Source organism: Pteropus medius, unplaced genomic scaffold, assembly GCF_902729225.1.
Source record: "Pteropus medius unplaced genomic scaffold, Ma_sr-lr_union100, whole genome shotgun sequence".
NCBI lineage: Eukaryota > Metazoa > Chordata > Mammalia > Chiroptera > Pteropodidae > Pteropus > Pteropus medius.
Genome location: NW_024342474.1, coordinates 5984866 through 5999314, shown reverse-complemented (window position 1 = coordinate 5999314; position 14449 = coordinate 5984866). Strand labels below are relative to the sequence as shown.

Below are 14449 nucleotides of genomic sequence, written 5' to 3'. Positions count from 1 at the left end.
ATGATGTCTGTGTTAATCTCTATTAGAATTTGCTAAGGATGGTAAGCTCCTTGTTTTTGAAAATGCAGAGTTTAATGCTGCAAAGCCTAGGCAAAATAAAGAAATATTAATATAAGATATAATTGTTTTTCTACTGAAATCCACCATAACCTTTTGAGTTTTTGGTATTATGGGACAGGCTTCGCATTTTATACCACTGTTTTATAAGCCCTTTACCAGGCTGATGAAGGCCAATTTTGTTTAAAATGTTCCCTCTAACCTTTTGTGTCACCATTTTTCTGTTTTTGCCTTTTCGCTTCCCCACTAACCCAATCACAGCCCTGTTCACATTTACCACTGATCTGGTTTTCTTAGAAGTTACTTTCCTTTTTCTTATTGTATAAAAGTAATATATATACCCATTATAAGGAAAAATCGTGTATATTTAAAAAGCACTTGTAATTACTCTTAATGTCACCTTGATCTCCACATTTACTCTGCGAGGCAGACAAGAAGCTATTACCATTCCCACTCCACTGATGATGACAAGAATGACACTAACTACTAACATTTATTAAGAATTTACAATGTGCCAGGCACTGTTCTGCATGCTTTATCTGTATTAATTCGGTTTTGTTTTTCCTTAGCACTTATGCCATACTATTCGTTTATTTGTTTACTGTCTGTTTCTCTTCACTAGAATATAAATGCCTTGAGAGGAAGTATATGGTCTGTTTTTATTTGCAGCTATATCCCCAGTACATCCAGAAGTGCCTGGCGCAGTAGCAGCCATTCAAAGAATGTCTTTTTAACAATGTGGGTGGGCCTCATCCAATCCAACAAGGGCCTGAATAGAACAAAAGGACTGAATAAGAGAGAATTTGCGTCCTGTGTCAGATTGTGTTGGAGGTGAGACATGGTCTTCCGTTTTGGATATGAACTGAGGCAAGAACTTACATTTGGTTCTTAGGCCTTCGGACTAGAACTGGATATACATCTCCAGCTTGTTAACTGCAGAGCTTAGGACTCCTCAGTCTCTATACTGCATGAATCAATTCCTCATAATACCCACCCACCCATCCATCCATCCACCCACCCACCCACATCTCCCGTTGGTTCTGTTCTTCCGGAGAACCCATACTAATACAGGTGCACAGATTAGCTAAGTAAGCTGGGATTCAAATACAAGTTTGCTGAATGCCAGTCTAGTCATTTTTGTTTCTTACCACACTGTACATTCCTGCTTTCTTAATCATACTTTAGTTCTCTGTTAAATGTTAAACTCAAAGGGAAGTTAATTAGTGGATCAGACTCAGAAAGGGAGTCTGAGGATCTTGGTTCACCCTTTTACTTTTTAGCCCAATGAGTTCCATCTGTCGGATCATTTAAATGAACATTTCTAAGAAGTACAGGTTGCCATGGAGGCACATGTCCAATTTTTCACCTATGTTTCTGTTACAGCAACATTAATGCTGTTGTTTCTAAAAAATACAAGTGAGCAGATAAAAAACTGCTTAAGTGCCTTGTGTTGTTAGGGAGGCATTACATTTACAGATCTTTGTTAGAAAATGGTTTCCCAAAACTATGGCACTAGAGATAAAATGACAGGAAAGGGCATGAGCTCTGACATGGACTAGCGATCCCACTTGACCACTTACTGGGCAACCTGGGACAAGCCTCTCTGAGCCTTAGTTTCCTTATCTGTAAAATGAGATAGTAGTAACTACCTCAATGATGCTGTGAGGATATATGAGATAACGCAAGTAATGTGCTTAGCACAATAACTAGCACATATATAATAATCATGTAATAAATGTTGGCTCCTCTGACAGGCATGGCTAGTTAGCTACAAATATCGTCCCTTACTTTCTCAAATTAATAGAATCCCTAATTTGTAACTAATTAGAAATGAGCTGGCCAGCTGAAAGACTAATTTCCAGATTTCCTTGCAGCATGGTAGAATCATGTTATGAGTCTGGCCAATAAGATGTAGGTGAAAGCATTATATGAGACTTTCATTGAGTCTCCGTAAGGGTCAGAGGGCCTACCCTTCTTTCCTTTTTCCTTTCTCCATTTCAGGAATGCAGACGTAATGGCTGAAGCTCTAGGAACTATCTTGAATTAGAAGGACAAATGTTACAATCAGATTTCTCTGAATTGTGGATTAGGAGCCTGATCTTGGATGGCTTTATGTAACCTCCATATCAACCTTGGACTGCCAACCTCTGAACTTCTTTTATGTTTGTGACGCTATAAATCTCTCTTTCGTTTATGCCATTATTTTGAATTCCTGTTGCTCAATGCCAAACTAATCCTTACTGCTTTGACTGGCCCTTGTTGTGGTCTAAGAATCCAAATGGAGGCTCCAAACCATTTTGAGGCCCCGTTTCTGCAAGTAAACACAAGGTTGAGGCAAAAATATAGAAAAGGAGATGCGTGTCTTGAAATCCTTTCCTCCACTTCCAAATGGCACTCTGATGCCACCATCCTCTCTTCCCTGCTCAGAAGTCCAGGCCTTCATGCCAGATGCATACAGCCTGTATTCAAAGGACCTCATAAAACCTGGTGCACTCTAAGGTATAAAATCATAAGGCATCTCTTTCCATTCTTCCTGGGCATTTATGTTTTACTTGAGACAAAGCTTTCCGATAAAATGTTTGGAATAATTGAAAGGCCTGTGGGAGAAACATTTTTGGGTAAGGAAGGCCACACATGAGGCTGCCACCCACCACCAAGGCTGACTATAATTTAACAAAGAGCACTCCACTGGTATAAGGTATTTAATGTATGTCTTGAAATGTACACCTTCAACTCCCAAGGAGTATCAAGGGCTGAGAGAAAAGGAGTGAATATCTGTCTGAAAAGGCAATTAAAAGGCATCCTCAATTCCCTGAGGCTACATATTTTATACCTGTTATTTCAGCAATTATTATTACACCATCAGTTGTACAAAATTCTATGCATGATGTAACTTAGGTTATTTGTTCATGACCGGTCAATGATTGAATAAGGAACCTAAACTACTTTCTCTCAATTCCTGGTCCACTGTTTAAATACTCCTCACCTTTTCTTACTTTCTGAATGTAAACTGAATATGTATAACGGATAGATTTCATTTAAACAAGACAGAATTTGTATATCTGAACTTCAAGTGCAAGAGAAACCAAATATCTTCTTTCAGAGCAAAGTGTAGTGTGTGTGTGTGTGTGTGTGTGTGTGTGTGTGCGTATGCGTGTAATATAAAGGTCTTTCCCCATGGAACATGACCTCTGACGTCAGCTAAGCATGCTCTCTGGTTAAAGTAAAATATTTTCCCAAGAGCTCAAAGTGATCTACAGACTACCTAATTAAAACCTCATTGCTTGTCTCCTTTATCCCTTAATTCCTCAACTGATTCTGAGAGGTTAAATGACTCTGACAGGGTCATTCAAACTCTGGTGGCCTTTTCTAGAACCTGGCTCCTTCAAGCTTTCAAACTAATACTGATGAGAGTTGAGGAGGTGTCAGCTTACTTGATTCTACTATAAAGAGTCTGCTTCATGTCTGAGTCCACTTGATAGGCTGAATCTAGGAAAAGTTTCACTCTACACGCAGTCAGATAAATATCCCTCATTCAGATAAAATTTTTGTGACATTCTGACTTCTCATATTCAATGACCAAGGATATCTTTGCCACTACTGCTTGACTAGTACTATTAGTTTCATACCATAAGCAACAGGCTCTTATCTCTGATGCCATGAAAACCATAAGATTTATTTTTTAAACAATGCTCAAATAAAGGGAACCGTAAGGAAAATGCCACGAAGTCCTCATCTTAAAATAGTTCAGTGGAAAATGACATAGAATTTCTTCTGGGAAGTCTCAGAGGCACATGCTCATTTAACTTTTGAATTTTAAATCCAGGATTTCTACCAGCATAATGAATGTTGCATAGTATGTTCTCCATTAATGAAGACTAAGTGAATGAAAAAAAAAATCCAGAAATTATAGAAATGGTTGCTACCTCAGGTTATCAGAAATTAACAAATCAACAAATCACACCAAACATGGACTACTAAATGGCATATATCATCAAAAACTCAAATTCATCAGGTATGTCTTATATAGATATGACCTTATAACATGAGGCTTTTGCACGTAGAGTTCAAGGTTTCTAAAGGAGAAACATATAGAAATTGTCAATTCCATTCAATTCACAAGTACAGGTGTAGGAAACATGCTACATAAAAATACAAATTTCTCACATGTACAAAAAATTGGAAAGTGAAGTTTATAAGACTATCACTCATTTATAAAAGTTTAAAACTATGGATTCTTTTCATTAGCAATTATCAATGGAACATTAGAAACAATGTGATTCACAAAACTGCACTTTACACACACAGCTTTTTAGGAACAAATGGAATTTGTAAATCAAGAAAATTTTAATGGTAAGTTTCAGGTTTAATTTGTAAAGAAAAATTCAAATAATCTTGTGCAATAAAAATGCAAATAAATATCTATAGTCAGAACAAATTAATATTATTCATTTCTCATTGTTATTCTCCTATAAAATAAAAATTCATCAAATTCCTCCAAAAGGAATTTGTATTTAATGTAATCATTAAGTATAAAAAAATTTACATGGGCAAATGACTAATTCCAACTTGCAACCTCACTGGTTTTGTCTTTTTAATAAGATAGTTTTAAATTAATTTCTTAAGATTACATGTAGTGACTTGAATAAAATTTTAATTCAGAATGGCAAATTAGTGTCATAAAAAGATACCCCCCAAAGTAATTTTAATATATTAAGTCATTAACCAAACAATTTAACTGAAATAGGCAAAAGTAAAAATTAAAGTATCAGAATAAAGCAACTCTAAATTGCTCAAATCCAAGGATGGATAACTTAAGAATGGTTAACAATTTAAAACAAAATATATAGAATTGAATATATGTACAATCAACCAATTAAAAACATGCCTCATAGGAATAGCTATAATCTAGTTTCTTAAAGTGTGCTAACTGTATATACATATTTACTTGAATACAAATTGTGAAAAAGTGACAAAAGAATATAGCAGTATGTATCTATCCACTTGGTTCCACAGTTCAGCTGGACAAGCATCCATCAACATCCTAGCTTAGAATGAGTTCTAATAAACGCATTATTTCTTCAAACCAGAATTCTAAACCAAAGATTCTTGCAAAAGAAGAAAGGTTACGTGCTTACCGTATACAGTTCGTTAAGAACTTTCATTAAATCCTCATGAAGTTGAAATGCAATCTCTTTGCTCTGTAATTAAGAAGAAATCAAGAATATTTAAAATTGGAACAGAAACTTGTCTTTAAATAATTTACATCTTCAAAAGTCCACTGACTGAAAACAGAAGAATGAATATTACAGAACTAAAGGCCAGCATGCCCTGATAAAATAAACACCTCTGACCAAATGGCCCTTTTTAAATACTAGATATATGCACCAGTGGTCGCCAGGGGCTGGACAGTGGCAAACAAGGGATTAAATAGTCTGAATGGCTCTCTGACCATCCAAATCAGACTTTATCAACAAGAGACAGAATAAGTAAGCAGGGCAAAGCGTTGTGCTTGCTCAGAAGTTGAGCTGCAGAATGAAGTTATTCAAAGATGAATCCCTGCATCCCATCTCCCATCTTGGTACGGTTCCAAAGGAATTTTGCAGTGTGATTCCCAAAAAGCTAAGTTAGAAACCAAAAGGGAAATTAATGTTCTCTTTTCAAAACTATTAGACTGACTACAATTTTAAGAAAGCACTTTCAAAGCAATCAAGATGTTAAGGCCATTCACCGTCCCCATACTTTTGTCTCTGTATTTATTATTATTTTCATTAAGCCAGAAAAGAGAGTTTTACTCTTTCACTCAATTGGTAAATAACAGCATTTAAAATAGTCTTCCCTAGGCTAATTCTGAGAGTTTGATAGAGGAGTATTTGAATTTTTTTTAGCCAAATCTGTAAGCCACTTTGAAGAAGATCGTATATCTAAAATACTTTCCTTTTTTTTCTTTTGGGTTCATCATGTAAGTCAGTTACAAGGAATGGAAAAAATGTGTAGCATGGCTTGATCTACAGTTTGAGACAATAACAGTGATATCCAATGGTTCATTTATGTGTTTCCAAATGGACTGTCAGTATCAGGGGTAAAGGCCATCCCTCTATCAGCTCTGCGACTTCACTGTCCAACACAGTGCTTGGGCGCAAGGCCAGGACTAGGGTGAGGCAAATGAGGCCCTTAGGGTATGGAATTTAAAGAGGCACTCACATTCACTGTGGTCCAGGTCCTGCTTAGGCACATAGGAAGCTTCCAATAAATACTTGCTAAGTGAATCTGTAAACAAGCTGAAATGCTGTGTTTGTGTAATGGCGGAAGTAGTTACTATATTTGCTGAAAGCCGGGCACTAGTAAGAGAGGAGAAAGGAAAGGCCCACAGACCATTCTTAAGAAAATATTAGGACTGCGATGAAACATAGTCCAGCTGTAAATCCAAGGCCATTGGGTCAGGCCTCCCTCAAAAAAGGCCAAATGTGAAGTGAAAATTCATTGAAGATAAAACAAGTATGGGAAAATGACATCAGAGCAGTACCTGAACTTCGAGAAATTCAAATTTGTTAGCGATAGAATACTGCTGTTTATCAAGCTCTGATAGTTTCTAAAATCCCTAAATTAGAGATTTCATGTTTGCTGTGTCTCTGATATGTGAAGAGGTGGGTTAAGAATCACTCAAGAGTAAAAGGAAAGTTACAAGTGAGCAAATGAAGCCAATTGAAACTCATTTTATTTTCCCTAAATCTTGGTTCTGACTATTTATATTACACTACAATCTCCTATGACTTCAGCTTGGTGTTATTTTAATATCGGATTTCGTTCAAGGATATGGGCCCCCAATTCAGACCTCTCTAATGGGATCAAAGGCCAGCAAGTAATTCTGCTCAGCTGCCCACATTTCAGGTAGTAAATCAGGAAAAAAAAAAATACACACACACACACACACACACACACACAGACACACACATACACACACACACACACACACAAATATATATTTCTTGGCTAAGACTTTAGAACAAAAAGAAAAACAAAAATCCCTTAGGTCCAATTATCCCCAAGCCAAGAATATTTAGGATCAGATTAAAAACATCGGTTTGGGTGATAAGAGCCCTCCAAGCTATCCTAGGTCAAATATCTTAGAACCAGTAAAAAGATCCTTTGTATATTTCACATTTTACAAGAGTTCAGGTAATGAGGGAGAAAAATCTGGTGTCACAGGCAAACTGCTTGTTCTGCCAAGCAAGCATACTCATATTTTTCTTTCACCTTTCCCTTGAGGTCCTGAAATATAAAGAATTTGCTGAGGGGCATTATAGCATTAATGCTTAAAGGCAAGGACTCTGGAATCAGAATGCCTGGGTCTAAAGTTTCAAGGACTTTGGACCTCCTTGTGCCTCCCAGACCTATAAAATGAACATAGTCATTGTACCCATCTTGTAAGGTTGATGAGAGCATTATCAGATGACCGTCCATAGCACTCAAAATGGTACTCAACACACAGTAACATCCCATAAATGTTATATAAGTATTTATTTTTTCTCAGACACCTTTCGTAATGGTAACTCCCTTGAGTGAAGAAAAGGCCACATTGCATTTTTCTTTCTTTTGATCTCTATGGTACTTATTCCACTGACTTCCATGTGGGAAGTGCTTGGCAGATATTGCTTGATTTGATTTTGATTGTCCCTTCCTATTGCTCTGGGCTTTAGATCCCCGTCCAAATGACCCCTGGTTTGGAAGGGCCCTAAGTATTGTGCTCCAGCCTTGGGGCATTTCTTACATCCTACTCTCCTGTCTCATTGGACACTAAACTGACCTTTCTACGTTTCACTTTCATGTGGGTCCTACAACTAGTGGTACAGGATGAATTAATCAAACGTCCACTAGGAAAGGGATAAACCCAGAGTTTAACACCAAGCCTTGTTCTAATGGTTTACTATTAACTGTCACTTTGATAGTTCAGATTCTTCAAGCCAATATGATAAAATATATACAACTCATGAAAGTGGCCCTTAAGGAGCCAGACTCTCATGGGAATTTTATATTTTCTGAACAGTTGGTGAGGAGTTCCTTTCAGGTAGGTCTCCCAGCTATTCTTATGACCTATCACCAAAGTTTCTGCCTATCTGTTTGCTTCGAATCACGGTCCAAACCCTCCATGGACTAGTAAATAACTATGAAATTAAATTGACCTTTTTCTTCTCACCACCACTCCTTTTGTCTGCAAAGGTTGTTAAAGAATTGTACTGTGCTCTGGAGCACTAGTTCATGTGACAAAAGTGTGAAACATGAATTGACATCCCCTCATATTCAGATAGTTGGGTTGGATACAAGATCATTCTAGTTTGAGTGCTGATGGGCATGGTTCTTATCCTCATGGAAACAATGAAAGGCTCAGTTCATATTACCTGACTTTAAACATGTCTCCAATTTATTACAGTAACAGTGAAAAACAATCCTTTCTTCTAAATGCTACTCTGGACCCTAAAAGAAGCAATCTTAAACCGAAACATGTCTGCTGAGGCACAGTTAGTATGCTGGCATGCTAGCCTAATGAACTGAAACTCTCTAATTAGAAAATATCTGGATTATCCAAAGTCCATCAAAATTCAATAGGTTAAATATGCCTCTGGATTCTAGTTCATTAAAACTTGAAAACAGTGAGAGCAGACCCATGAACAAGAACTGCTAAGTAAGAAAAATGATACTGGCATTAGGCAATCAATGTTCCTTTTATATAAAAGAAAATAACTTTATAAAATGATATATGTTTGAAATAAAGTATTTTCTATGTTACTTGAGATTGGCTGATTAAATTTACTTTTGCTCAGAAAGTCCCCTCAACTGCTTTAGGTATGGAAAAGAAAAAGTCCCCCCCGCCTCCCCATTGATGTAAGCCTATATAAGTTCAAGGGATGGTGAAACTTCTAATGCATTGCAATAGGATTCTGGGATTCTGACCTGAAAAGAAGAAAAATGGTTAGAACTTCTATTCAGTTGACACATATTGAATGTCTCCAGTGTGTAAATCCAGAGTTGAATACCTAGCCTATTTCGAATGATTTATTTGCTATCGCTTTGATGTTTCAGATATTTCAAATATAAACGCAAAATTAACAGTCCCAATGTTTTTACTTTTTTCCATTATAAAAACAAATTAAGTATATCGAAGAATATTGGAACAATAGAGAACAGGACAAAACCACCACCATTATGATTTGATGTATTTCTCCTTCAAGTTTATTTATCTAAACATAGGTCTGAGTTGTAATCATTCTATAATAATAAAGTATCTCTTTCTACTCTTTTTTGCAGTCACCATAAAAATTTCTATGTATTTATGTAATTTTCAGAACCATTATTATAATTGGATTTAATTACCCAGTGAATGTATATTAACCATTCTTCTATTATGGTTTCCAATGTTTCCGGCATTTTCCAGCAATCATTCATTTATTTACTGATTCATTCAATTTCACCGATATATGTTAAGCACTGTGAATGACTACCATGAATGCTGGTCTAAAGGCTTATCTTGCATTTTGTGTTGTCGCCTTAATATAAATTCCCAGACATGAAATTACTAGGACAAAAGTACTGAGATTTTTTTTACCCTTGATATATAATGCAAGATTATTTTCTTAAAAGGTTGTAATGAATTTATATTGCTTCTAGGACAACAGTGTCACTCAAGTCACAATCTGGGGTTTGTCCAAGGCTTGCTTCTTCTCCTTGAAGGAGAAGTCACCAATACTATCTATCTATTGCGGCTGATCTATTTTTCTGTGTGTCATTAGAATTAAAAAAATAAATAAAGATCTAATTATGTCCTTCCTCTGATTAAAACTTATGAAACACTTGCTATGTTTCTTTCAGAATAAAGTTCAAATTTCTTAAATCACCCATAATTTCTCCTACTTCCCATAAATCTTAAAACACATCCTTCAGCCTGGTCATAAACTGCTAACTTGCAGGTCCTGCTTTCACACCTCTGCTTTTCCCAAGCCATTTCCTCTGTCTGGACTCTCCTTCCTTCTCTCGCCTGATACAATCCTATGTGCTGCTCTGTGAAAACTTTCTTGTAACTCTGCCTTGAGCCTCGAATTAAAAAATTAGGCCCTCCCTTCTCTGTGATTTTATAATACATTCATTTAACACCACTTCTGGGCTGTATAATTTAGTGGTTAAAGAGTTCAAACTCTAAAATCGAAATGCCTGTTTTCAAACTGTTTTGTTACAATCTTGACATACGTAAAACAATTCAGTTATTGCAACAGCAAAATGAAGATACCACAGTTTCTATGTCACAGTTTTATTAGGATGGTCTTTATTAAACACTTAACACGAAACTTGGCACATGATGAGTGTTAAATGGATGCTACCCATTAATATTATGCTCATCACATTTCTTTCTTCATAAGCGGAGTTGCTTTGAGAGCAGGGACTATATCCTAATTATCTTTGTATTCCCAGGGCCTGCTTTGGTGCCTGGCACACTAGGTGCTCAATATATGTTTGCTGAATGAATGGGGCCCAGAGTTGAGTAAGGAGTGGCTTCTGCCCTCGAGTTCACAGTCTCATGGAGGAGGCAGATGTGCCCAAACAGCTTTCTCTACGAAGCACTGTAATAAGCGCTCCACTGGGTGGGCCTTGGCCAGGATTTCTATTCCTGGGGGCCGACAGGCTTGCCTCCTGGAACCTCCCAGAAAGGAGAGAAAGAAAGGCAAACAGAGCATAATTAATACAATCACATGTGACTACACTGAGCAATCAATCAAGTGATCTATGCGGTTGGATTAAATGACCAGTTCAGAGGGCGAGTGGCCTTCAACAGAGGTATTTTTAAAGTAAATCTATTGTGATGACCAGTCAAGAAATCCTGATCTTATGCTGAGTCAGAGTGGGAGTAAGAGAGAAAGAGGAAAACCAGATTAAATATTTAATGAGTGGGTTTTAAATGATTTTAGTGTCTCACGCTTGGTGAGTTTTGGATGTAAATTCTGGTTAAAGGGGTCAAGCCATACTTCCACAGCTTGTGTGCTTTTAAATTCAAAGCTCATGCTCAGGTATCTTAATAATAACAGGTTTTCTTAATTCACATCAACTCTGAAGACAGAGTCAACAGAATCCTCCAAAAGGTCTAATGAAGAAAGCTGGGTTGGGCCTCATGGCCCAAACCAGGCTTCTGGATAATATAGTGTTTCTCCACACTTTCCTTCTATCTGTCAAGGGACATAGTTTTATAATTATTAAAATGCACAACTCAATATCAGCTCATGGAATTAGTGTCATGAAAAGAAAAATAATCAATATGCTTTTAGAAAAAACCCCATGCGACTAGAAAATGTGGGAAAATTAGAAGGAATCATATAGTCACAGGGGAACCAGAACTTCATTTTCAAAATAAGACAAAAGTTAATCTTAAAGGAAATATGTGGGGCATCTTCTAGAATATTTACTAAAGTAGCTGTGATAGGTAAATGTGGCATTTGGCATCCAGGTTAAAAAGGTCTGCCATTGCTGTGTGTGGGCAGACAATCTGAGAGGTGCAAAGTCATGTACACCAAAGTCACTCATAACCTCCCAGGGACAAACAGCATTTGAACAGACAGATTAAGTAACTCAAGATTGAAATTTAAAATCCTAGAGAGAATAAAATCCTAGAGAAAATAACTATTTTCATTTTCAACTTACATTTCCTTCATGCTAAAGTTATTTCTCTACTCAAAATGGGGATGAATTGGAAATACCTTTTCAGTGTCACTGAATAATCACTTAGGCATAAACTCACAGTGGCTGATGTAAACAAACTTACCCAATTAAAATCAGAATGTGTTATGAAACTTTGGTTCAGCTTATAATTAACTAAAAAATGTCAGCAATATACTTCCAGACCATTTTTCAACTTAATAACTCAGTCTTACTGACAATTTCTTAATATTACCATAATATGTTTTCTTAGCAGATGAACCTGAGTTTACTACTTTATCACTAAAGCCAACTGTCTTTCTTTTTTGTGACCTAGATCTTAAGCTCCCCAGTGTGACCAAAAGCTTACATCTACAGCACAGTTGTCTGGGTCTCTAAGTACAGTCTGTGGTCAAGCAAATTAGACCACATTGTCTAGAAAACCCATGACTTTAGTCTTAATAGCACTGTGGTAAAAAAAATCCAGGGACTATTTACAAAAACAAATCAATAAGCAGGAGATTCACTCATTTATAAGTCATCCATTGAATTAGTACGCAAAAGGCAGAGATTCTTTGAGATACCGATAGAAGTTCATTCATTTATGTACTCACTCATGCATTCCCTCATTCATTCTACCACTTTTTAAGAGTACCTTCTATGTGACAGATAAAAGTGGCCTTATAGTTAGTGAGAGAGGTAAACAAAACAATTTCAATAAGTCTGATGTATGCTTAGTCAATTTAAACCAAATAAAATCTCTCTATATACCTGGTGAATCAAATCCCAAATTTAATAAACGAGTCAACTTTCAAAAATTTAACCTAAATCAGAAATTTCTTTTAGCCTGATACTAATAGCACCACCTCAGAACTAGTTAATTGGTCTAAATAATTAACAATGAATTTAAGTAAAGGTAGCCTAAAGAATAGAAAAAGAAGCAAACTCCTGTGGGGATAAGTGTCCTTTTTCACCAAGGATTTGGTTTCTAGAATACAACCAGAGGAATTTAGAAAACACTGGTGGCTAGGGGCAAATGCACATGGGATGACAGCCTATTCGAAAGGAGAAAAAAAATCCCAAACCTTCAAGATGGGCGTAAGGTCAGACTATTTAAATATCTTTTACTTAGCTCTGAGCTCTTTCTTCATCTGTAAAAGGGTGAGGACTACAATACACGCTTCCTAAGAATCCTATGAGATAAGCACTCCGTAACAGTAAGTTCTGTCATTATGATGCTATTATCAGCTCAGCATCATATCCTTGTTTCATCGCATGAAGTCACCATTCGTTTTCCTAAATGCTGATGCAACAATATTCGTATCAACTTTCAAATCAGTATGTCTCAGATATCATCAATTCTACATAATTCAAGATCTAATTTCTGGAATACATAAGCGTGTTTGAGATACTATACCAAGGAGGATAAATAAAGTCTGTTCCAGAGAACTCTGCAAAGCTACAACAAAGCAGAATTCTAATTCTTAGCTAGCCCTTGCTGACTTCAGGAGGCAGTAACTGTTAGAAGGCATGCCTTAGGATAAAGTGGAACTTGTCTCTACTTAAGTTCTACTAATTAGTCTTGATGCCTGTAGACTTACATAGTTAATCTAAGCCATCTTCTATATGACAGGTCTTCAAATATTTGAAAACAGCTATTGTATCCTAGCTAAGACTTATTTTCTCTGTCCTAAATATTTCGGTTTCTTCGACTGTTTCTTCATTATATGACAGTTTAAAGAAATGAGAGAGAATTCTCCTTGCCTCCCTGATAATTGTTCATTGTCTTATAGCTAATGATATTGAAAGGGCACTTCCTTTATACTTCAGGGGGTGGAGGCTAAGATCTGGGGAGGATCAGGAGGCAAGACACACCTCCTAGAAACCTGCAGTCACTTGTAGTTGCCCTGTTTTGCAGAGGTAGTTCAAATCCATGTCTGCGTAGTTACCCAAGAATCTTAGAATCATTGTTATATTCCTCTTTTTCCAACAGGCTAAATAAAGAGCCATTGGCTAAAAGAGCAGAAGCCTTAAAAAAAACCTGATTAGCAATGTTCTGGTTTTAAATTGCCAACAGACCTTTTATAAAACAAACATCTGATTTATTCTTTTTTTTTTTTTTTTTAGGCGAGGCAACCCTTGGTTGACCTCACAGATTGCAAGGACCTTGTCATCTTACAATCCTTTATTTTATTTTTATTTTTTTTACACCTATAGCACCTGGTCTTCCTAGTGGTCTCCCATCCAAGTACTAACCAGGTCCAACACTGCTGAGCTTCTGAGATCAGATGAGATCGGGCTTGTTCAGGGTGGCATGGCCCTAGACCTGATTTATTCTTAATCTACTTGTATGAAAACTTTACAAAGACAATATCATTACAAGTATGGACTTTCTCTCCGGCCATAATTCACAAGAGCGTGACAATAACCGCCTGGATTGCTAATGTAACAGCTTCCTCACTGGGTTCCCCATTCCAATTTACTCTTCACAATGCCTTTGAAAAACAAAGCCGATTATACCACATCCCTGCTTAAAACTCTTTTCTGGCTTCCTTGGTTGCAAACTGAGAATCGAAATTCTTGAACCACCTCCTCAAACCTGCCTTTCTGGATCTCAGATAGTTGTTATCCCACTATGTATGCTTCACCATGCTTCAGGCTACACTCCTAACCCCAGCCAGTTGGGTAACTGAGGTGAGCTGTTAGCCTAGGC

General features: G+C 36.8%; 1 protein-coding gene and 1 pseudogene across 3 annotated transcripts in view; both read right to left on the bottom strand.

Moving 5' to 3' along the window:
• SRGAP1 (SLIT-ROBO Rho GTPase activating protein 1) overlaps positions 1 to 14449 on the bottom strand; it is a 229900-nt gene that overhangs the window by 94231 nt on the left and 121220 nt on the right. For all 3 annotated transcript variants that reach the window (XM_039865895.1, XM_039865897.1, XM_039865896.1), the window contains exon 4: positions 5196 to 5258. In XM_039865895.1, coding sequence (XP_039721829.1) covers positions 5196 to 5258 — 63 coding nt within the window. The remainder of the gene's footprint in view (positions 1 to 5195; positions 5259 to 14449) is intronic.
• On the bottom strand, positions 13945 to 14062 carry LOC120605128 (uncharacterized; annotated as a pseudogene).